Source organism: Balearica regulorum, chromosome 1 (genome assembly GCF_011004875.1).
Source record: "Balearica regulorum gibbericeps isolate bBalReg1 chromosome 1, bBalReg1.pri, whole genome shotgun sequence".
In the NCBI taxonomy this organism is placed as follows: Eukaryota; Metazoa; Chordata; class Aves; order Gruiformes; family Gruidae; genus Balearica; species Balearica regulorum.
Genome location: NC_046184.1, coordinates 67,807,176 through 67,829,649, shown reverse-complemented (window position 1 = coordinate 67,829,649; position 22,474 = coordinate 67,807,176). Strand labels below are relative to the sequence as shown.

Here is a 22,474-nt window from a genome sequence, read left to right as displayed (position 1 = left end):
CAGTTGATTTTAAAAAGACAGATAGTTGATCTTTGCACAGAACACAAGCAAAGATGAGAACACGAGGCTTCCTTAGTAGTTAGCTTCAATGAATAGAGAGAAACAGGAACTAGTTTGGCTTTCTGTCTCAAGGTTTGTTTGTTGGGGTTTTTTAAGCAGGAAGGATGCTGATCTATAGCATCTCAGCTCAAGGAGCTATGGGAAACCCTTCTAAGTTAGCAGAGGTAGTTATGAAGGTATGTGTCCTATCAGATAGCTGGCACTCATTTGAAGTGATCAGGAACACACACTCCAACAGCCTTAGACAAAACTAGTGGTTAAGACCTAGGCCAGATTAAAACTTGCTGTCTTCATTTATAGTATAGTTAAGACTTAAAATAGACAACTCAATTTTTTTCCCAATATTTTAATTCCATGATAGCATACAACATCAGAAAGAAGTTTAACTCTTTACAATAATTGAGTTGTAAGACTTTCCCATTGGTATGCAGAAATACAGGGACTTTTCTCCATGCAAAATTAGAAATTTGCCCAGACAGCATTTGATAAGAATGAGTCCACAATATTCTAACATTATTTATTTGCATTTATATCTAAATGTATACAAATACCAAAAAAAAACCCCCGCCACCACTATGAGGAAAATTTACTTTAAGATATCACCACACTTTTCTTCTGTTTACTTTTTTACATCAAGTGACAACAATGTCTATGTCCCAAGTCTCAAAACAAGGTAGGTATCACTTGTTTAAATGCAGGTAATGTAAGCATATTGAAAAAAAGATAGGGAAGTAATAGCCAAATATCATAAGCAAACACAAGTGGGTGGTGTAAATCTAGAAATATGACACAGATACATGAAATACTTAATGATATTAAATTTGGCACATCAGAAACTTCCCATATACTTTACCTGTCAAGTCTCAAGCGAAGTGGACAAGAATAAACTAAATCACAGTTATAACACAAGCTATACAATAGTGGGGAAAAAACCTACCCAGAAGTCTACTGTTTAAATGATCTTCAATTAAAGAGCCTGTTAGTTCTTTCTGGATAAAAAGACCTTCATACTTCAGAGTACAAAATAATCCTATAGCCAGCAAATCTGAGGCACTTCTTCCTACCAATACCCTACTTGGTAATTCTCTATTATTACTTTATCATCTCGCTTATGCCTTCACTCAACAAGCCAATCCAAATATTAAAATCTGTGAGCAGGAGAAAAGAGTGGAGGGAAAAAAAGGAGAAAAAAGTTAAATCTAACTACATGTTCTAGCATAAAATTAGGTAACTTTAAATAAAGGCATCTGTACGCAGCTGTAAAACTTTATTTTATTACTGCTCTGAAAACAGTACGGGAAGCAACAGACCTATTATTTTATCTGAAATACCTTAAAAAACTTCAGAAAAGTCTTCCCTGAACATATGGCTAAAAAGAAAGTTGCAGTATCTTTAGCCCTCCAGACTATTTCAAGAGACAAACACTTCCCTGTAATTGCAGTCCAGACTCCCAAAGAGCCATTTTTTCTTTAAGTATGCCCATTTGTGGCTATCAATAAGCATCATAAAAAACACGAGACATTCACAGGCTATTTTAACCAAATAGATTGCAAATTGTTTCCAGCTCTTACAGCCTGCTTACACATTTAGGATTTGAATGCCTCTCCAAGACTTAAATAGGCACTGAGTTAAGACAACGACCCACAATCCCTGAATTTCAAATGTTGGCAGTTTTATTTCCAGTAGATTAATGGTGACTGGATGCTCGCAAACAAGCTCACAGCTCTGCAAGTTTCTACAGTGCAAGGCAAAGGCATAATTTCAGTGGAACTCCTCACAGGCTCCACATACCACTAGAGGGCCCTCGCACCAGATTGATTTGCTAGTGTCTACTTTTAACTCTTGGCTTAAAATAGACCCAGTTTCACTCAACTACTTCACAGGTTGAAACTGCGGGCATCTGCATACTTACAGATTTTGTTTAGGTACTACTTCATGAAGTTTCAGCTAAACAAATAGGTGGGGTTTGGGTTTTTTTCTTTTTATATAATATATGTACTCTAATAACACTCAAAGGCTTCCAAGGAGGTGAATTAATTTGAACTTTACAAACCAGCTCATGCTAAATGGAAGGCAGCTGGAGAGGAAAAGGAAAGATTCTGAGAAGTTAAAATAGGCTTTGTCTTCCTGAGCTCTCAAAACCTGGAAGTTTTCTGCATGTGCTTACTAGGACATCTCAAGGAAGAATCTGACAAGCTTGCTAACTTAAAGGGTGTTCCACTGTACCCTGCAGTGCTAGTAAGACTCTTCTTATACAAGGATTTCCCTACAGAATTTCAGCTGGCTGCAAAAGGGCTCTGTTCTTATCAGTTCTGAAGTATCTATTTCTAGTGCTCTGATTTGGTGCTAATGACTCTTACATGCTTTGACATGCCTTAATTTACTTACGTTTTCAATGTTCCAGATGTCATGAGTTCCGTCACAAGAACAATACACTTCTTTCCTTTGACTGTAGACTCCCAAGAATCATAGAACCTGACAATATTGGGATGCTGAAGCCCTTTCAGCATCCCAGCTTCCTCTTTAAATCTTTGTCGCTCTGACTTGGACAACTTCCGATCCTAATGAAAAGGAAAAGGTATGTCAGAAAGCTTTGCTTTATTTCTTATTCAGAGAAGCAGCAACTTGAAAAACAATTAGGTACAGTGAACAAGTAAGAATAAGTAGTTTAAAATGCCGTTTTGTTTGCAATTACCCTTAAACACTCTATTTAGAAGGCATTATATTATTATCTTTTTTTATCATGTGTTTTTCCTTACAATCTGATTGCTCTCAGAGGTAAGACTTGTGAGTCTGTAGATTATCTCCTCTTCCTGTTTCCTCTTCCCCCACTCTAAAAGTCATTGCCTGATTTGAGGTGGAAAGGGGACATAATAACCTCAGATACTCAAGTGTTCAAGAGTAGACAAAATTGGATCATTTAAAGCATCTCTCTCAGGTTGTACATAACAATAACCTTTAGTTATTCCTATGTGTATGATATCCAGACCTCTGGTAACAGATTGGCTTAACCCTCTATACAGGGAGGGAGTAGAGTGTCAAACCTCTCTAACATATAGTATGTATTTAGAACTGTAGAAATATAAGGGAGTGAGTTGGATTTTCTTTGATTAAGAGCATGACTTCATAATTAAGCAAGTTTCCTGTAATCTAGCATCAAGGAAAACAAAAACATAACTCACACTAGAGACAGAAAGCAATCTTTTGGCCAGAGACAGATCATGAAAAAGCATTCCTGGACAATATTGCTGTATTATCCACCAACAACCGGCTATCAAATATTGTCAAGCTATTACCAGAATAAGCTGCACATCTCAAGAGAAAACAGTCTCCTTGTGTCATTCAGTGTTGTAAACTTACTAATGCATTACCAATGCACTGGTCACACTAGTCAGACTGATCAACTGACATAAATTGGATCCATATGCAGCTTGTATTAAAAGAAAAAAAAAAATCAGGATACGCTTAAAGTCCAGAATTTTAGAATCATTGTTCCTAACAGTTATTTTGGAACAACTTCTTTGTCAAATCTGAGTAATAATTTTAAGTCACTTCATTCCATATTTCCTTTTCAATTAAAAGGAGGTAGTAAAAAACACACAGGGTTTACTTATACGGCTTACAACCTCCTGTTGTCCCCTAGGCAATAATTCTTCCTTTGTTTACAGGTAATGCATTTTCTCAATACCATTCAGCATGCTAATATCTAAACCATCCTATATTCAACTTAGATCATTAACTTTAAGAGGTTCACAGAGTATCTTTGGACGTGAACAAACTTCATTTCCAGATGAAGCTCCAGTTTTCAGTTCCAGTTTGAAAATAGGTTTGAAATCACCTCAGGGATGAGTAGCTTCTCAGAGCCTAATGAATGTCAATCACGTACACACTTTTACACTTGCTTAGGAAGATGCTAAATTCTTAACGCTCACAAATTTAGTCTATAGCCATCAAAAGCATTCAATCCTGCAACTATTTCCCTCTGCAGAAATTATCACTACCACCTCTTCTCACTCCTGCATAAGCATACTTGCACAAACAAATTTCAATATAATGTGTTTGCAGAAACACTCCACAAACATTTAAGTATTTCTGTCTGCTTAGGTGTTGGGTTTTTTTTAACATGGAAATAACACTTCCATTTGAGCTATCTTACCCATCTAATAGCTTTCCATTCTTTATAATAAACAGGGCAGTACAAGTTCTGTTCAGAACTAATTAATTTTGACTGCTACAAACAGCTGCGATACAGAAAAGCAGTGAGTTGCAATAGGGACAGTCAGCAGACCACGCACACATTTCTAAGAAACATACAATGCTTCAAGCAATACAAAATTACAACATAATAATTCTTACAGTCTTCTCAGCCTCTGCACTTGATCCATATAATCCACATTTTAAAAATAATGCATAGCTGTAAATACAATTATTATATATGGTAATTATAAAAATTAGGCTGCAACAATTACTTTTACATCACTTAAATTTAGCTATGTAATACGAACACATGGACTCATTTTTGTCCAAAAACTAGATTTCAGATATACATTTGGATTACATTTCCTTTATTTTGTGCATTCCAGCAAGTTATCTACCACAAACACTACTAACCAGTTTTAGACTACACTTGACATTAAATTCTTATCTTAATCTACGTAAGCCTAATCTCCCTTAACAGTTATTCAGTTTTCCCTACCACTGTACTACTAGCCTCAAATAGAAACTAACAAGTGGTAATCATTCTTATCAATGAACAGACTCTTATCGGGCATGTATATTTTGACTCATTTCTCTTTCTGGTCACATCAATGGTAGCATCGTGTTCCTGCAAAAATATCTGTGACGTTTGAAACGGACACTCAACACTTCAGCACTGATATTAAAAAAAAAAGCTACCAAGACAGTGACAACATACTAAGTAATTCAACACTTCTTTGAAAGTCACAGCGCCCTAATGATCTGGGACAAGTTTGGGCACAAACACTGGCCAACAAATTTTACCCTGGGAAGACAGCGATGTTTTTGCAACCAAGGAAACATTGCACCCTTCAGTAGCATATTGCAGCAGCAAAAGTGAACATTAAACAGAGCTGTGAGAGAAAGACAGAGAGGCCACTTGTTTCATAAGACTAGCAATGCATACTACCTTTAACCACCCTCATTTCCTTGGATACACAACCCATACACTCATCCATAACAGTTATTTATATTTCTTTCCTTAAAGGAATACTAACACTAGGTAGCAGAAAAGGGTGAATATACTTTAAAAAAACCCCTAGTGTTCAGCAAAATACTAAATCTCACATACAATTATACCAACAAAATGAATCTGTATGCACAATGAGTAGTTATACTTGTACGAACTACATTCTAATGCACCCTGCAAAGTTAGCCTACAGGCTAACATGTGATTGAAAAATGACAAGTACACTTTCAAAACTTGAGTAGTCCCTACACCAGAACCTTAAAACATATTAGACAGTAAGACTTCCCAAACTGCATAGAGACAGACTAGAACAAAGCCCATCCCAAACACTACCTTTTGGCATCCTTTGAGCTGTTAGCATGGGCAAATGTGACAACTTTATGCTCGCTCTTGTACAAAGATGTGGTTTAAGCAGCTGCAACTACTAAAATATTGAAATAAGCAAGAAAATAGAGCACCATATGTAATTTAGGTGACTGAGAAATGGTGCTACCAGCCACATTAGGTATGAATACTTGGGGAAAGGCAGGGGAATGAGAACATCTTGGTATCACATGAAATCCACGCACCAAGTTGCTGTACAGCACAGCATCATCACTTAATGAGAATTTAAGAGAGCATTTTTCAAGAATTTGGGAAGGTGGCAGCTTTCACAATCCTCAGTTATAAGTGTACACTTCAAAAGACTTAAAAGCCCGGACGTCTTTCCAACAAGGCAGCTACTTGGGGCAATACTTAGATTCCACTGTGGCCTTTGAGCAGAAGTCTGCAGGAATGCAAGACCCTCGACTCCATCTCCACATCTAAACAGGATCATTTCAGCATGTATTTGCTGTTTTCATCTGGAAGCAAAAATAAGAAGTTTTGCAACTTAATATTCCAGTATCACTAAGTATAAGATTGGTTAAAGAAATTTAATGTTTTAATTTTCAATCAAACAGCCAGAAACTAAACAAAATAGAAAGGCACCTAAGATGCTTTTCCATAAGCCTAGGAAACTTCAACAACTTTATAAAGAAACCACCATTTTAAGAACAGTTAATAATATACAGCTTGATATCCTATCCTTAAAAGACCAATTTGTTTTGGAATTCCTACTAGTAAAATTTAAAAAATGGATACCCCTCCCTCCTCCCCCAGTCCTTTTTTTTACCATAATGAAGCAACCTTAGACAGACAAAACAAAGTCCTAAGTCTAGAAGTTAGCAAATCACATTCTTGTATCTCATTTAGCACATGCTGAGCAGATATAGCCCAAACATTTAAAAATATACAAAGCTGTCAAACTGTAGGAGAGCTTGCTTCCTAAAATGGATTTAACTATCCCATAAAATGGCCAGCATTGTTCTTCCTGAACTGATAGCTTCCCTGGAGGACTTACATGTCACATCCCAATCACTGGGCTGCCCTTCGAACAAACCGAAACAGATGCAACAAGCCCACTCTGTTCATTTCATTCATGCCTTTCCACCTACATTAAATTGTTTTGACAAGCCAGGACAAACAGTAAGGCTTCCCAGCACGTGATCCATGAATCTGTAGTGCCAGGGGCCTGAACGGAGACAGGCAGCAAGTGAAACAATTGTTCGGCTCAGAACAACTCAATAAGCTTTTCTTGGCTGTTTCCATTTATCCGTGTACTTCCCCTCTGATTTCTTTTCATCAGGAAAGAGCTATCAGAGATGTTTACATTATTCAATGTAAAACAGGGATCTTGGTCATTCATGATAAACCAGGTATAGGCTTACTCTTTCACTAACGTACTTAAAGGAGCACGAATTACACACAGAACTGCTACTACCCTCCTTCTATCCCTGTAACTAGGTGTCTTATGTAAATGCAAAAATCCCCAACCCAAAACAACCCCCCACCCCCAAGATTAGCTATTGTACCAAGCCACAGAAAGCAAAGCTCATCAGCAAAAAATGGCTATATTCCTTTGTCGATTTTTTTTCGGCCACAGCTTGATATCTATTCAGCATCCTCAACAAGGAAAGAAAAATACATTTCTGGCACCCAAATTAATCTTAAATTTCAACTGGATTGCTCACACACCTGTTGAGTCTGAGTAATTTCTCACACATTTTCCTTTCTAACTTTCCACAGTCCTTCTAAGTTCTGTCCTATTAACATGGTGACAAGAAATCACACATCTGCAAAACATGGCGCACTACCACAAGCCTTTGCAGACCCTGGCTCGGACACCTGAAGCAGCAGGAGAGCTGCCTTAGCAAGGCACCATACTCTGCTGAAGCCGAGTATGACGCATTTGAGTCTGCTCTTCATTCAGACTGAGCTCAACTAAGGCTCTCACTTCTGCTACCATTTTTACTAACCGACACCAACAGCTTGAGCTAAATTCTAGGACAATTCAGCTGGCACTATTATGCATAACACAGTTATACAGAAGTGACACACTGCACTTCATTCTCAAACACATGCTACAGGGTAGCAAGTGGTTAACAAGAGAAATATTCTACATGGAAGGAACTAGATCTGCTAACTCATGCTGTACATCCTCAAAGTTGACTTTCTGTTTCTTAATATCAAGTACAATTAATGTAGCCAAAGTGCCACAGAACCTTTATGCACAACAGAACAAGCCTGACCCACAAATCTTCCCATCATCTCCATCTTCTACAAACAAGTAGACTCACAGGTGAGGACAACTTAAAGTGGATTTATTTTTTTAATTTTTTTCTTTTTTTTTTTTAAAGCAGCTCAGTGTGTGCTACACAACATAGAGAGCTGCTCTCTTCCACAATATTAGGAAGATAATCAATAAAGAGGAAACAGAGAAAGACTGGACACTTTACCTACTACAGACAGGTTTTACTAGCTTTCTGCATATCCTACAGCTAGATCCAGGGACAGTTAGTGGCTGGGTGGTTTGGGTTTTTTAAACTAAATTAGAGCAACACCATGTAGCTTTTATCCAAAGAGATGCACTAGAAAGCACACTAGAAAAATTAGTAGCAGTGAACTGTCTTCAAGTGGTGTGATCTAAAAATGTACAGCCATGACAGACTTCAAAGTGCTGTTGAATTACAGACAGTCAGAATCACGACCAGGGTAAATTACCTATCTGTGCTGAGGTTACACCAAGCAGCATTTTATCAAGCTTTTCAAATGCCTGAAAATTTGAGGGGAAGACACTGCTGCTCCCAGCCTATTATTCGGAGGAAAAAGTAGTATACAGAAGAGACAAATGTTCTTCTGTGTGCATTTCTGCAGCATATGAGAAAGGCTTTGCAAGCCTTTTAGGCAAGGTTAATGAGGGGTCATCAGAGGAGAAACTAGCAAGACAGCGCTCTGATATTCAGCGCTGTTAATGGAACTGAGGCTTTGTGGGCTGCAGTGTTCTCATCCTGAAAAAATCTAGCAGCTAAGAGGAAAAATGAGCACAGTGACCACGGAGTTACATTAACAAAATATCAACAAAGAATCCACTCAGCTTAAAAATCATGCAGCGTTACACAGTTGCTACCTAGAAATGGCAGTCTAAGTGCACAAGAACTGCATCTACTTTTCTGTGTCAACGTGTAAACCACCTCAGATTTCCAGTGTTAAAGACTAGGTAGAAAAAGAGAAAAAGAAAAGGAGGGGCAAGAGACTGTTCAAATTACATCCCTGTACAGCAACAGACATGAAGATTAATCAAGGATCTCCACAGATCCTTCCACCAGTATACCTTCCTACAAACCACTGAACATGAAAAACTGATTAGAGCTGAACAGCTGCTGTTCCAAAAGTATGCATGCAAGGGTTTTTCATGTGACAGTAGTGTTTCTCAAACAGAGCATTCAAGCACCCTGCTTTAGAGCTTAATTGTATAATATAATGTTTGTAGAGTTACATAAACCTTTAGCTAACCACAGAGTTGGGTATCAAGTCTGCATACCTAATGGGAGGCATTCAGTCTTCAGGCAGCTCTTCATGCGTGCATGCTTCTTGCTACAGCTCTCCTACCTTCCAAGAGTCCAGTCTTTCATGGGCACATCTCTACAGTCTCTACACAAGATTGTAAGGCTTGACTCCAAAATTTGCACTTGATAATAATCTGGGGCCTCTCAGCACATCGGGGAGGACCATCAGCTGCCAAGATTGTCAGCTGCTCAATAAAGGGTTTAGAAAGGCAATACATTAAAGCTATGGCTACTGAGGACAGTGAGCGCCAGAGCAGGATACCCCAAAGTAGTACATGAAAAGTCAGAGTTGGCAGAACATAGCTGTCAATGCTCCTAGGCTGTACTCCACACACGTATGGAGTAATCTGTTAAAACAGACTGCCTTACTACGCACTGTTTGTTCTTTAGATAAATCAAGTATTATTCCCTCCCCCCGCCCCCAAAATACATGCATTAGCCAAAAGAAAAACTTTAAAAAAAAAAGCAGGGGGAAAGACCAAACCAAAAAGCTACACACCAAAAGCAAGAACAAAAGAAGAGTCAGGCTTCCATGCCATAAAGCTGAAGTGTCCACAATCCCCTTTAGCTTTCAGAAGGCTGGGTATCGCCCAACCTTGAAACTCCTTAACTATCCCTCCCAGGTCATACATTCCCAGAAACAGCTCTGCAAAAAAACTTCTAGAAAGTTTTTAGGAAGAAAGGGTTTGCATGCTTTTTAATTCAGCGTCACTTCCTTATCCACATTTATGGAATTCAGAATCAAGATCAATCTCTGCAACCACATAAATTCACATGGTTTGGGGGAAGGGAAGAATGTAACACACGCTCTTCTTGGCACTACGCTTCAGAGTCTCAAAACAATGACTTGCAATGGAACAAAAGCACATAATCATATCAATACAAAAGAAACAGTAAGCAACTCTGAGGATCTCAGTATTTCTGCATTCCAGATGTTGCTAACCGGTACTTTTCAGTCCCTTTCCTCCTCATCTTAGTTTGGGGATGGAATACAAAGTTCCTGAGATTGGGTAGCAGAATGAAGCACAATACCAAGTTAACACTCACTTACTGAAAGCACAATTTCACATTGCTGCTTGACAAGTCTCCACAAGAGGAATCAATTTTCTATAAGCTACAGACAGGCTTCATGGAGTATGCAAATAGCCTTGAGAAAGATAACACTAAAGTATTATACATATATATGTGTGTGTATATATGGAAAAGAGTAGGCTTGAAACAGTTATCCATTACACCTTTTAAAGTTCCTGAGTAAGGGTAAGTATTTTTTGTAGGCTTCCTCTTATGCAAGGTATTAAAAATGCTTTAAGTTTCAGGAAAGTACACAAGTAGTCAACCCAAGTGAAAAGTTGGGGGATTATTCACATTAGTTGTACAGTTTCCTGGTGAAAAGCATCTACCTGTACATTCTCATCTGTATTTTCACTTCTGGTATTTCAATGCACAACAATCTCCTGAGTAGCACAGCACAAAATTAATTAGAAGATGCAGTTAGTTTGTAAAAAACATGCCAAAATATAAAATTGCTTCTTGTCCTTTCTCTTACCATTGATACAGGTACGTGATACAGCAAATGTATGAAAGTTTATTGCTGCTGCTTGAAGGTTAGAATTACAGAAACAAATTACACATATCTTGACAGAAATGATACTTGGGTAAACTGATGGTGGGAAGAAGAGGAGGAGAAAAATTAAACTCTCAATGACCAGACAGAAGCCTTCATCAGTCAGGATTTAGTCTGAAGAAGTCAATTATATATATCCTGAAAGAGTCAATACTTGAATAAGCTTCAGAAAATAGAAGTGCAACTTTGTCTTCACTGAAGGGGTAGTATCTGCAACTAAAGCCTATGTATGTAACTGAAAGATACTAGCGCTGCCCATTTCATCCTGCAATTGTTTGTCAGTTTTGATGAAGCAATGATTCATCGCCACAGGAGAAGGGGGGAGAACACCACCACTAATTATACTCCTCCGATGTGGAAAATTCCCACTTTTACATATGCAGTGGCACCCGTGCCAGCAGTAGTAGTAACAGCATCTAAGACACCTGGTGGCAGCAATGTCACAGACTTAACCTGTGCTTGAAGAGACATCCTCAGAGAGTCTCTTTATAACAGAAAAGGTGTAAGAACTGAAGTTTGTGCTTGCTTGCACCAAATTCTAGCATCATTAAACACACCTGACCTGTAACTAGTCACAAGTATACCATCCCTCCAGGTTTTCAGCTAGAAAAAAAGTTGGCTCAATCCTCAAGTTTCCAGGATCCTGTAATTCACAAGAACATTCAGAGCAAGTCTACTGCTAATACTGTTATTGCTGTACAGGAAGCAGGCAGTAAGGAATAACTAGAACATGCAAAACCAAAGAGGCTTTAAAAAAAAAAAAAAGGAACTTTGGAACACTGCATAAGAGATGAGCTCACTAACTTGGTGAGATCCGAAGCCATTCTGCCTTGCTTCCTCATACTGAACAAATGGCCGAAGTGGGATCAGAAGCGTAAGGAGCGTGCAAATACAGTGTGCATCATGAACACAGCAGCAGAAAAACACATTTGTTTCTCTGCAGGGCAACAGTAGGTCAGAATGTTTCCTCTTTATGTAAGGTCACAAGAAATCTTAAAAGTATGACTCCCAATAACAAAGTTTATCTTGTTACAGTAGCACTGTGGAAATTTTCATTTCCAGCAATGCCAAAGATGACTACACTGCTACACTAGCGAACTTCATGTGCAATACTAGTGAGAAGTCTCAAGCCCAGTGCTCACCAGATGCAGAGACTGGACAGCAAGCTATACCTCAAGTACCTCTTGAAAAGATAATGACAGAGAAAACCTGTACAACTCCAAAAGGGCTAGAATAGTCTGCCTCATTGACAGGCTTCCAAAGAATTCAGCCAGCGTAGATTTTTAGGTTTCCACTTAAATCTTAAGAAGCATGAATATGATGTAGCTGGCAGTAAAGCACCTCACTTTTCCCAGGAAAATCAAACGTCAGCAAAATTATACCACCCGTTAGTCTCTACTGGATTACTAGCTTGTTTTCCAGAACTGTGTGCATAAATATGCACATTAATACAAGTCTATACTACTTCTCTCCCCAGTCTCTCACATCAGCACAAATATTCATAGGCAAAGCAAGTAGGCCAAACTGAGGAACTGAACCAAATTCCACTTCCGCAGAAAACAAGACTAATCAGTACATTGCCTCACCTCACAGTTTTCTTTGGGAAACTTGCACTTTTCAGAATACAGCCATGAAAACTACATAGCACACCTTCAGAGTAAATTAAGAACTATACTCATACTTTATCAGATCAATTATGTATTTTCCTTTGCTCTCAACACAACCAGCAAGAGAAAAATATTAAACAGCAGATATGAAACCTATGGCTTAGACATGGTCTTTTCTGGAATCTCTCAGGTCCTCAGGAATCTGGTCTAAGACTGGCAAACAACTGTTTAGGCTTCAGTGATTTCTATTCTAGGGTTGTTTAGGCAGCATTTGTGTTTCCTTACACAGAAGTCTAGAAACAAAAAGATGGCTAAAAGTTTTACTCAATTTATTCATCCCGAGAGGCTGAACATTAGGGACAGTAACCAAAATGCTGCGCTATACAAAAATAATCCATATTAGAATAGAAAGATCATCTATTTATTTTCACTTGAAAATTGCTATTTGATCCATAGAAGATAAATGGAGAAGTTTGCTATCTGATACCAGTTCACAATAAGGCTTATGTTTATTACATACAGCTTATTACAGAATTGAAGCATTAGCTGAACTGAATTCTTGATGAGCTATTAACCAGCTGGACTATCTTGTCACTTGGCTCAGATGCTTCATTAAAAGTTTTGTAGCTCATGTCAATTCTCATTTTGCACCGAATTGACTGCTTTATCAGTGAGAGGGAAGGTACATCTAATCATCTCAGTTTAATTTTACTAAGAAAATTCAATTCTCCATTCAGGGTGTGAAAATATCGCAGGAAAAAAACCTCTTCCACAACGCATTCTGGTTACCTTACAGATTTCTTAACTCACTGCATCAAAAGAGCAACTGTAGCTCTTTGTTTCACATATTTCTGTATGACTGTAAGAGTCCTCCTATGACTAGGTACATGCCTAGAACATTAGAATGAACCCTTAACCGATTCTGATAAAGGCAAATCAATTTAGAGAATCAAAAACATACTACAATTCTTCATCCCATATACTTCACAAAGCTATTGACGAAGGGGAAGAGTTAGCTATATCCATTTTTCAGATTGCTGAGAAGCTGCATCAATATGCAGGTTGGAAACCATGCAGAAATGTCAAGGTGTCTGCCAAGATTTACTAATAATGAACAATGCAGGAGACACACAAGAACTAGTAATGCTCCTGTGCCTCTGACTAGTTCCCTTGCAAAAATCTCAGCATAAAGCCTAGAGGCAGTCAACTTAAGTCGTCCATGCAAGTATTTAAGCAGCAGTCCCTGCAAGGCTGCCCCTGTGCTCCTCCACGTAAGATGAACTCACATCAGCCTACAGTACGCATTAGCTTCAAGTTTACATACATTGGTACATATATTGCATATACAGTCTGATTACACTAGAGGAGTTACTCTTCCCAGCTTTGCTTCTTTTTCTGCAAACACATCCAAAAAAGTACTTCATTTAATTTACAAAATTGTGGATTACTATCAGTTATGACAGGATGACGTACAAAGTGTGGGCCAAGTACTGGCAGCCAACAGAAAATTCTTACAATAATCCCTAGAGAACTCTATGCCAGACATCTCTCATTCAGAGATATTTCTCATTCAGTGATCCTCCAGGGATTCATCATAAACTCCTCAAATAACTGCCAGGTGTTCTACGTGTTCTTGCAAGACAGACAAAATCAAACTGGGATCTCATGTAGGGAAAGACTAAAGAGTTCCAGAAACAGTGAGTTTTATGGGGTGACCAAAATTTGCATTCTAGTTGAGGTCTCAGGAATATCTTGCAGAAATACTAGTGTTAGTACTAGCATTTCACAAACATGAAAGTCCTAAAACACTGGAGGACCATTTTTTATTTTTTAAGCCTCACTGCATCAATGATGCAGTCTTCCTGTGATCTACCGGAATGCCCATCTTCATCTCAGGATTTTCATGAAGGAAAGCAGTAATAATTTTTCCATGCTTACCTGACAGATTGACTTACAAAATCAGGTTCTTGTGTCACTTGCATGTATATTGTAGACTTCCACAATGATACCATATACATTAGAGACACCTACATTTACAATGCACCATGTACATATATCTTCCTTGGCAAACACCATACAAGATGCAGATCTAGAAAGCTACTCACAAAGTCAGAAATATTTCAGACACTATCAAATGTACCACTAACATGTAAATTTAAAAATATGCACATTGTCTTTCACAGAGCAAGAAAATTGAGCATAGTTGAGTCAGGAGAAAGAAAACACTCAAATATGTAACAGCAGGCAAGTGGTAGGATGAACAACTAAGAATATTGGCATGCTGAAGCATACTCTGCATCCAGAAGTATAATTGGCTTTGTAGTTCAACCTTGAATAATTTTAAAATTAGTTAAAATATAAGAGAAAACATAGTGTAATTGAAATGCAGATGGAGGAACCAGTCAGCTCCTATTATCTAAACCAACACAGGATACAATACATAAAAACAGTGAGTGTTTTGCTGTACAGTAAATCAAGGTAATAATATGCACACCGTGGACATAAAAGGAATATCTTTAAAGAAGTTGAAAACTGGATTGATCTGCAAGAAAATGCAGCTAAAATTTAGTGTTTAAAACAGCTGAGATGAAAGATTATCAACAGAGTAATCTCCAAGATGATTCAAAGCAGACAGCTAGGGAAAAGTTCTAGAGGAAGTTCAGGATGAATATTCAGGATTTTCTTCTTGGAATTTGGGGACTACATATGGTAGTACTGCCATTGGCAAGGCTACTCTATATTAAACTAAGTTTTCTGAAGAATACTACTGGAAACATCTAAGACTGCCAGAAGACCAACTATGACCTAGAAGACCTCAGATACTCACCACAACCTATCTGCAGATTAGCTATTCAAACTGTTACAGCTTATCCAAAAAGTCTGTTTCTCATTACTTTGTGCTTTAGTCACTTACTGTCTGTCCTTGGTGTGGTGCCCTCTTATTTCAATTGTCTGAACAGGAACGCTGAAGGAATTTCTTGAAGACAAACTAAAATGCCTGAGGATGTCATGGTCCAAAGGGCCCACTTTAAATGGGTCATCACAATCTGTAAACAGGGTTCCTTGTTTTCAATTTACCTCCTACTTTGTCACACTGAAGAACTCTACCTGTAGTTCAAAATTAATTTTAGTTGTGAACTAAAGAGCATCATCCAAAAAAAAAGTTAAAAATATTCACACACTCCTTCCATACAGTGAAATATCTAATGTTCTGTGCATCATCATTATTAATCATTAATCACATTTATCATAGCAAAAGTTTCCTTAGCCGAAATGTTATCTGAAAACATTTTTAGCCCCATGGCTCTCTTAGGTGTTCAGCAAGTCTGCATCCAGAAGAAGCTGCAATTCAAATGGAAGTGGCTTGTCAGAAAAGCTGCACAAGTATGTTCTGGTACTGCATCCCTTGCTTCAGTGGCAATAACTACATTCCTGTGGGATAAGAGTGGGTAAGCAGATTTGAAATGTTCCATATTTCTATTTAAATTAAATTTCTTGCCCTACCACGCAACCCCAAACAACATCCTAGTAAAACAACTTTAATTAAGCTAAAGACAGTATTACAAAGATAATAGACACTCAGACCTGGTTTTAGTCTCAAATCCATTAGCTGCTACTTTAACAAGTACACAGACTTACTCTCGCTAGAAAGGTCAGTCAAGAATTACCTTTCCCCACCCTTGAGACAATCGAGGCTACACAAGACCCCTTTTTCACAGGCAGAGACAGCACCCATACAGATCTCTGGACAGACATCTAATACAGCAGCCATATTCATTTTCAGAATAAGAGCCTCCTGTCCAACTACCAGGCAACAGGATGTGAGTAGAAGCAGGACGAAGTCCATCTAAACAGCAGTCTAGAAGCACCTAAGCACCAGTTCCTTTGCCCATCCTCTGTTGCCACTCCTACATTTTCTTCAATTAACTCGGAAACAATCCAAGTGCCAAGATAAACTTTCCAATCAAAATTCTAATGTTTGAATACTTAGTATCTAGGTGAGGTTCTCATCAGTATCTCAATTCCTTTTGAAGGGTTTCAGTTAGCTTTGTAATTTTTTCCCCCTTAAGACCCTACCACTACAATACAAAATAATTTTTCCACAGGATGGCTATGATCCAAATAGACACCTCAGTACTTTCAATGGACAGCTATGTGAAACAGTCTCTTGGAAGTCCATTTCTGAGACCTCTTCTGCATCAAAAGGTGGAAGTGTCATTAGATAATTTTAAATCCTCAAAACATGAGAAAGTTCTTAAGACAGTTTTCTTTTTACCGCCACAGGGTTTTGTGGTTAGAACTTCAAGTTTCTTAGTTTGGGACACAAAATTGAATTATCACAAAAGAGGCAGAGAAGGAAGAAGTACTTTATCCACTCCTCATTTTCTGATTGTTTATAAAAGTGACGGCCAAGTATAAGCACCTGCTACTGCAGCACCTCCAAAATATTGGAAATAGGCTTCAGTAGCCAGCAATAATATCAGAGTACAGAGTAGCAAGTTTTAAAACTCAAAATTTATGATTAACTGCACCAGCATGGATACTTAACAGCCTGCAATTGTAAAAAAGGGACGAGACCAACAGGCTGTCCAATAAGCAGGAGCCGGACAGATGAATCACAGTCTCAGAGTTACAATCCTATCTTCAAAGCTGTTAGCAGGCTAAAAAAAAAAAAATTTACGAACAGGCTTATTCAGAATAAGTTGCAACATATCTGCCCATCAAAACCAGACATTTCCCCTTGTGATTTCACTTTGCAAGTAATAAAATCCAGACTGCATTGCAAACAAAGAACTGCATTTCTCCCCTGCCACACTTGCTCTTGCCCTGAGCACTCTTGGCTACAGAGGCTGCTAGCTTTTTGATGCTATTTTAATCTTTCCTATGCTTCAAACACATGTTGAATCTCACAGAAACTTTCTTGTAATTTGCTATTTCAAAGCATGTTTTTTCAGACTGACCTGGTCCATACCTAGTCACCTCCTGTTGAAGGTTCATATAACCAATCTGGCTCTCCATCTGCAGAGCCAATTAAAGCTCAATACAAACCAAATAGAGATAGCTTGAGCACTTTCAACATACTAAATTGCTGATTCAGTCCAAACATCTCTATTTCAGAATTAGTCACACATATAAGGCTGTAAGGCAGAAACCAAAATCTGTGCCACTATGAACTCTTCTTATCTCAACTGACTTCCGTACAATTGCATCTAAATAAGGACTTCACAAGATATGTATTGGCAGTGATCAGCTTTGTAGAAATAGGATACTCTTCTCCAAAATTCACGTTCTTTCCAAAGACAGACAGTGGAATGGGATGGTATCATAAGAACATGGTGAAATCTGAAGACCACAGAAGAGACTATGACTGCAAGTACCCAGAATTTCATTTTAAAAAACAGAACAATTTCAGGTAATCCAAGGGCTAGTGGAGGGTGTCCCTGGCCATGGCAGGGGGGGTGGAACTAGCTGATCTTTAAGGTTCCTTCCAACCCAAACCAAACCATTCTATGATAACTGCCTTTTCCTATTATAAACTCCTTCCAACCCTTCCTTTCAAAGTACTTGCAAGTTTCCACTTCCCAGGAGGGGCAAACAACATTAGACATAGCACAGATCTGGCTCTGAGCTAATTAAAAAGGAATTCCCATACAATGTGCTAGATACTAAACACTGCAACAAAACTAATAGTCAAGTACTATTCTGATTGTAGCTATGTTTAGACTGTTTAGATTTTTTTGCGCTTGTTTCATTTATATACATGTCTTTGGGCTTTTATTCTTCCCCTCCCTCTGCACAATCATGACTACTATCATTAAAAAAAAAACCACAAACATTTTCCTAACTCTGCAGTCTACATAGCAACAGTGCTTGCTGGTAGCCCTATTACACTTAAACCTCGAATATCAAGAGTCCAGTTTGATGTAAAAATCCAAAAGGTATTTAAAAGGCCAAACTGTAAACATACAAACTCCTGTATTTTAAAATGCATTAGAAAAGGATAAAGACACTTGCCAAATCTAGTAAATATATATTCCATTCTATCCATATCAATTTTCCCTCTAGGCTTCTGGGAAAGCAGACAGATTTTGACAAGGGCATTTGCTTTTAAAATAATTTAAAAATTCACTTTTCAAAATTCAAATTTACTATCATCAAAGCCATTTAAGCAGTATATTTTCATAGATGTTTGCATCAGACTAACTACAACATACCAGAACCAAAGCTAGGTTTCCATCATTTGAACGCTGAGGTTAATAGCTGCCAAGTCTGCTGCTTCTGGAAAAGCAGAGGCTGCTGTTTCACACAAGATTTTCTAGGTGAAAACTTCAATTCCTATTGCTCCAGAGAAACTTCTGTTCTGATGAAGCAAGCCATTTATGAGGATATTAAACTTTACTAGCTTAAACAGTTGCAACACAAACAAGGGAACTGAATCATACTGTACAGCCTTCTATCTTGCATTTCCCATCTTGAGGGTTTGACTTGCGTATGCTGTATAAAGTAATCACACAATGCCCGGTGGCTTTATGTTTTACAAATGTAAGTTGAACAAACTCCTTCATATCGCATCATACAGATGCCAAAATGGACTACTAGCAGGCTAGAACATGGATCAAGTCTTCAGAGTTTCAAATAAGATGCAGTTTCCAAGTAAGTCTGATTTAGAAAATATCCCCTATTTTAAAGCTTTATTACCTGAAAACTATTTACTTGGAAATACTCCCTCGCTGTAAAGGCAGCCCTCCTGTGTCAACACTGCTTTTAGGTCCTTGCTTCACAACTCTGAAGTACAAAAGCTTAAGGCACCAATGGATGCAACAAAGCAAGCACTTTTCTCTGAAGCATCTGCACCATCTCAGCTGAAGCTTCTTAAACAATTAAGCTCAAGACAGACATTTGGTTTAAAAACTTGCAGCCCAGGTGGTTAAGGTACACATCAGTTGGGCAACTGAAAGCAAGATCTTATGACAGGAATGAAACTTAAGTGGTGCTACCTAATGTATTAGTAGCATGTGTCCTGGTAAAGAATTTTAAAGTAGAGGACCACTATAAAAATATACAGAATTACCAACACATTTCTTCAAAAGACAACTTGCAAAGTTACAGACCATTACAGATCCAAACTCCAGGAAAGTTACATACTGATGCTATAGAGCTGACTTCTCAATTTTCTTGACTGATTGTGCACTCCAAGAAGTGCAATAACTGAGTTCAGTAAGTAGCTTCCTAACACTGGATGAGTGAACGGTATTCACACTACAAAGAGGAATTGACATTCATGTTAAGCACTTGCATCACCCACACTGCACTAACTCTGAGTATTACAACAATATATACAACTGATTTCTCAATTCTAGGCTCTCAGAGACTCTTTTCATTTCGCTACAGTCCAGGTTAAAACCAAAAGGTTTCATGGCATTAGACAAAGCTTATTTCAAGAGTATTTCCAGTGACTGATGAGGACAGAGCTCAGCTGGAAAGAGATACATGTTGTCCCTTAGATTAATGTTAGCAGTTCTACTCAAGGAATCCAGCCCATCATGAACATAAAAGACAAATATGTGAATTTTCATACTTTCAGAAGAAGCAAAATAGGTATTAACTTGCACATTATGTCAACTGATGGGTAGTAATACAAAGAAATTCAGTTATATACAGCTTAAAAAACATTTTAGCCATCATTTCAGGCATTGTCACCAAATCTTGCACTGAACATTCAAACGTTAAATTGTTGTGGTAGGATTTTTGCCAACAATGCCCGGAGGGGCCACAAAAGCAAGATGTCTCTTCACATCACTACATCCAAAGGACTCCTCAAAACAACTTCAACTCACTGCTACTATAATGCTTGGATTTTTAGTTACTTAGCATGAGAGCATACTCCTCTAATGCTTTTAGAATAGTTACTGAAAAGAACTAACAGCAACTACTGCTCCATTTGCAGATCCTTTTCTGAATAAAGTTAGAAAACTCTTAATGCTCTACAGGTTGTGTTTTCTAAAGCACAACACTCCAAACAAATACATGATGCTCATCCTTTGAACTACTGTTTAGTAACTTCAGAAGGTGTTTTCTATCCAAAGCTCCACAGCTGCAATACCCAAATTAGATCCACAAGTAATCCAGTGGGTAAGTTCACTTCTTAGGAGAAGGTAAGAGGAAACAGCAAGGTAGGAGACTAGACAATATGCATCATCTCTTTGACCCTCAGGATCCACACTTGAAATCCACAAACTATAAGGTAAAATAACCCAGTATTGTCCCACATCAATAATAACTATGGAAAGTAGCTGCAGTGCCACTCAAGTCTACTAGTAAGCTGCCTTCTGTCCTTAAGCTTCCTCTGCACCACTTCTTTCAGGGAAAGTGGCATACTTGTCATGGAATAATGAGTTGGGTCCCTACAGTTAGCTTATAAACTATCACTAGTGCTAGTCAGACATTGAATTAGAAGCCAAGATACAAGAGAGATGAAACCAAGACTCCTCATCCAATCAAACTGTTTTCCCATAGACGCTACAGCAGGAATCACGTAGGAACACTGGAGAAAACAAAAATCATGGCATGCATTTCAACAGGAACAGGGAAAAAGAAAAACAAACCATGTGCTATTATTTGAAGTCTCCAAGTTATACCATCACCAGCCATAGTCCTATTGGATACTCCGGGGTAATGTGGGCATGTGGCTAGACACGAATAGCCTCTGCACTTCACCATTCAGAAAGAACTAAAAACCAAACAACGCAATAGCCAGAGATGCTTACAAAAAAGTGAAACTAAACTGATAAAAAGGCAAATTAATTCAGCTCAGTTTCCCCAATAAGACAGCTGACCCCTCTTATCTTTGACGAATGTGTCCCAAGATGCAATAAAGTGCATAGCACCATGACCCTTGATCTCTGCTTGACAGAAGTCGTCATTCAAGGCTCAAGATATTTTGCTATCCTACCACATCTAAGAGACTGTTCAAAACCCACAAAAGACAGCCAGGCTAACAGCTATGCTTGCTATTTCCAAGAGCACACACTGATGACTCCAAGACCCTCAAACTGTAAACCTAACACTAAACTAGAAAATGGCCATTCAGATGAGGTTCCAGATGAAAGAATTCCTAGTGCTTTGACACCAAAACAAGAGAACACATGCTGATATACAGCTGGAAAAACAGCAACATTTATCAGAATATGACCTATCCCAGACAGAGAGAATTGAACTCCATCATGATTCTGAAGCAAGGAAGTTGCAGACTTTTTTTTTAAAAAATATATATATATATCTATAAACACCATCAAGGAAAAGGGAACTGAGAGCATGCGTCATCTAGACCAAAAATGTGGATTCAAACATAACAGAAGTTTTCACTGAAGGACTCACATAATTCAAAGGACAAAATCCTCATTAAAGGACTCCAGAACAGCTTCAGCCTTCCTAACTCCCACTAGAGTCCCCAAACCTATAGAGCTGCAAATCACCTGTTTCACACTGGCTGCAAGGGCTTCTATCACACAAGCACCACGTTAGGGAGTTCTACAAGCCAGAAGAAAAGCATTTCTGAAACACAAGGTACCTGGAAACAAAAGTGAGATCTATGCAGACAAAGCAACTCAACTAGACAACTTTTTTTTCGGGGGGGGGGGTGGGGAGTGAGTGGGTGGTGGTTTGGGGTTTTTTTGAGGCCTGCAGATACTAGGAGCTAATAGTGTGGTCAATCACATTTATTGTTCCATTGTAGAAAGGTGTATGTTAAGTCCCCCTTTGAACTAGAAAGCTTCTCACAGCAACAAGCAGAACTCCTCTCAAGGTCTGAGAAGCAGGTGGTTCAACTAAAACATGGCCAGGTTCCCTGGGTTGTTTTTATTATGGGCTTGTTGGGTTTTTTTGAGGGGGTAGGGGGTTTTAGTACAAGTCTGTAGTTATTGCAAATTTTTGTTTTACTTCTAATTCAGTTTCACTCCCATACGCTGCAGTCTTCACTAGTCAATAACTACAACCTCACTTTACGTTAGTTTTCTGCAGAGAAGCTATTTTAAGTTAATGATCATGCCCA

At 38.3% G+C, this 22,474-nt stretch overlaps 1 protein-coding gene across 7 annotated transcripts in view; it reads right to left on the bottom strand.

Annotated features, from left to right (window-relative positions):
* Positions 1-22,474, bottom strand: part of WNK1 (WNK lysine deficient protein kinase 1) — a 104,927-nt gene that overhangs the window by 66,603 nt on the left and 15,850 nt on the right. For all 7 annotated transcript variants that reach the window (XM_075756589.1, XM_075756606.1, XM_075756600.1 and 4 more), the window contains exon 2: positions 2,449-2,621. In XM_075756589.1, the coding sequence (XP_075612704.1) occupies positions 2,449-2,621 (173 nt within the window). The remainder of the gene's footprint in view (positions 1-2,448; positions 2,622-22,474) is intronic.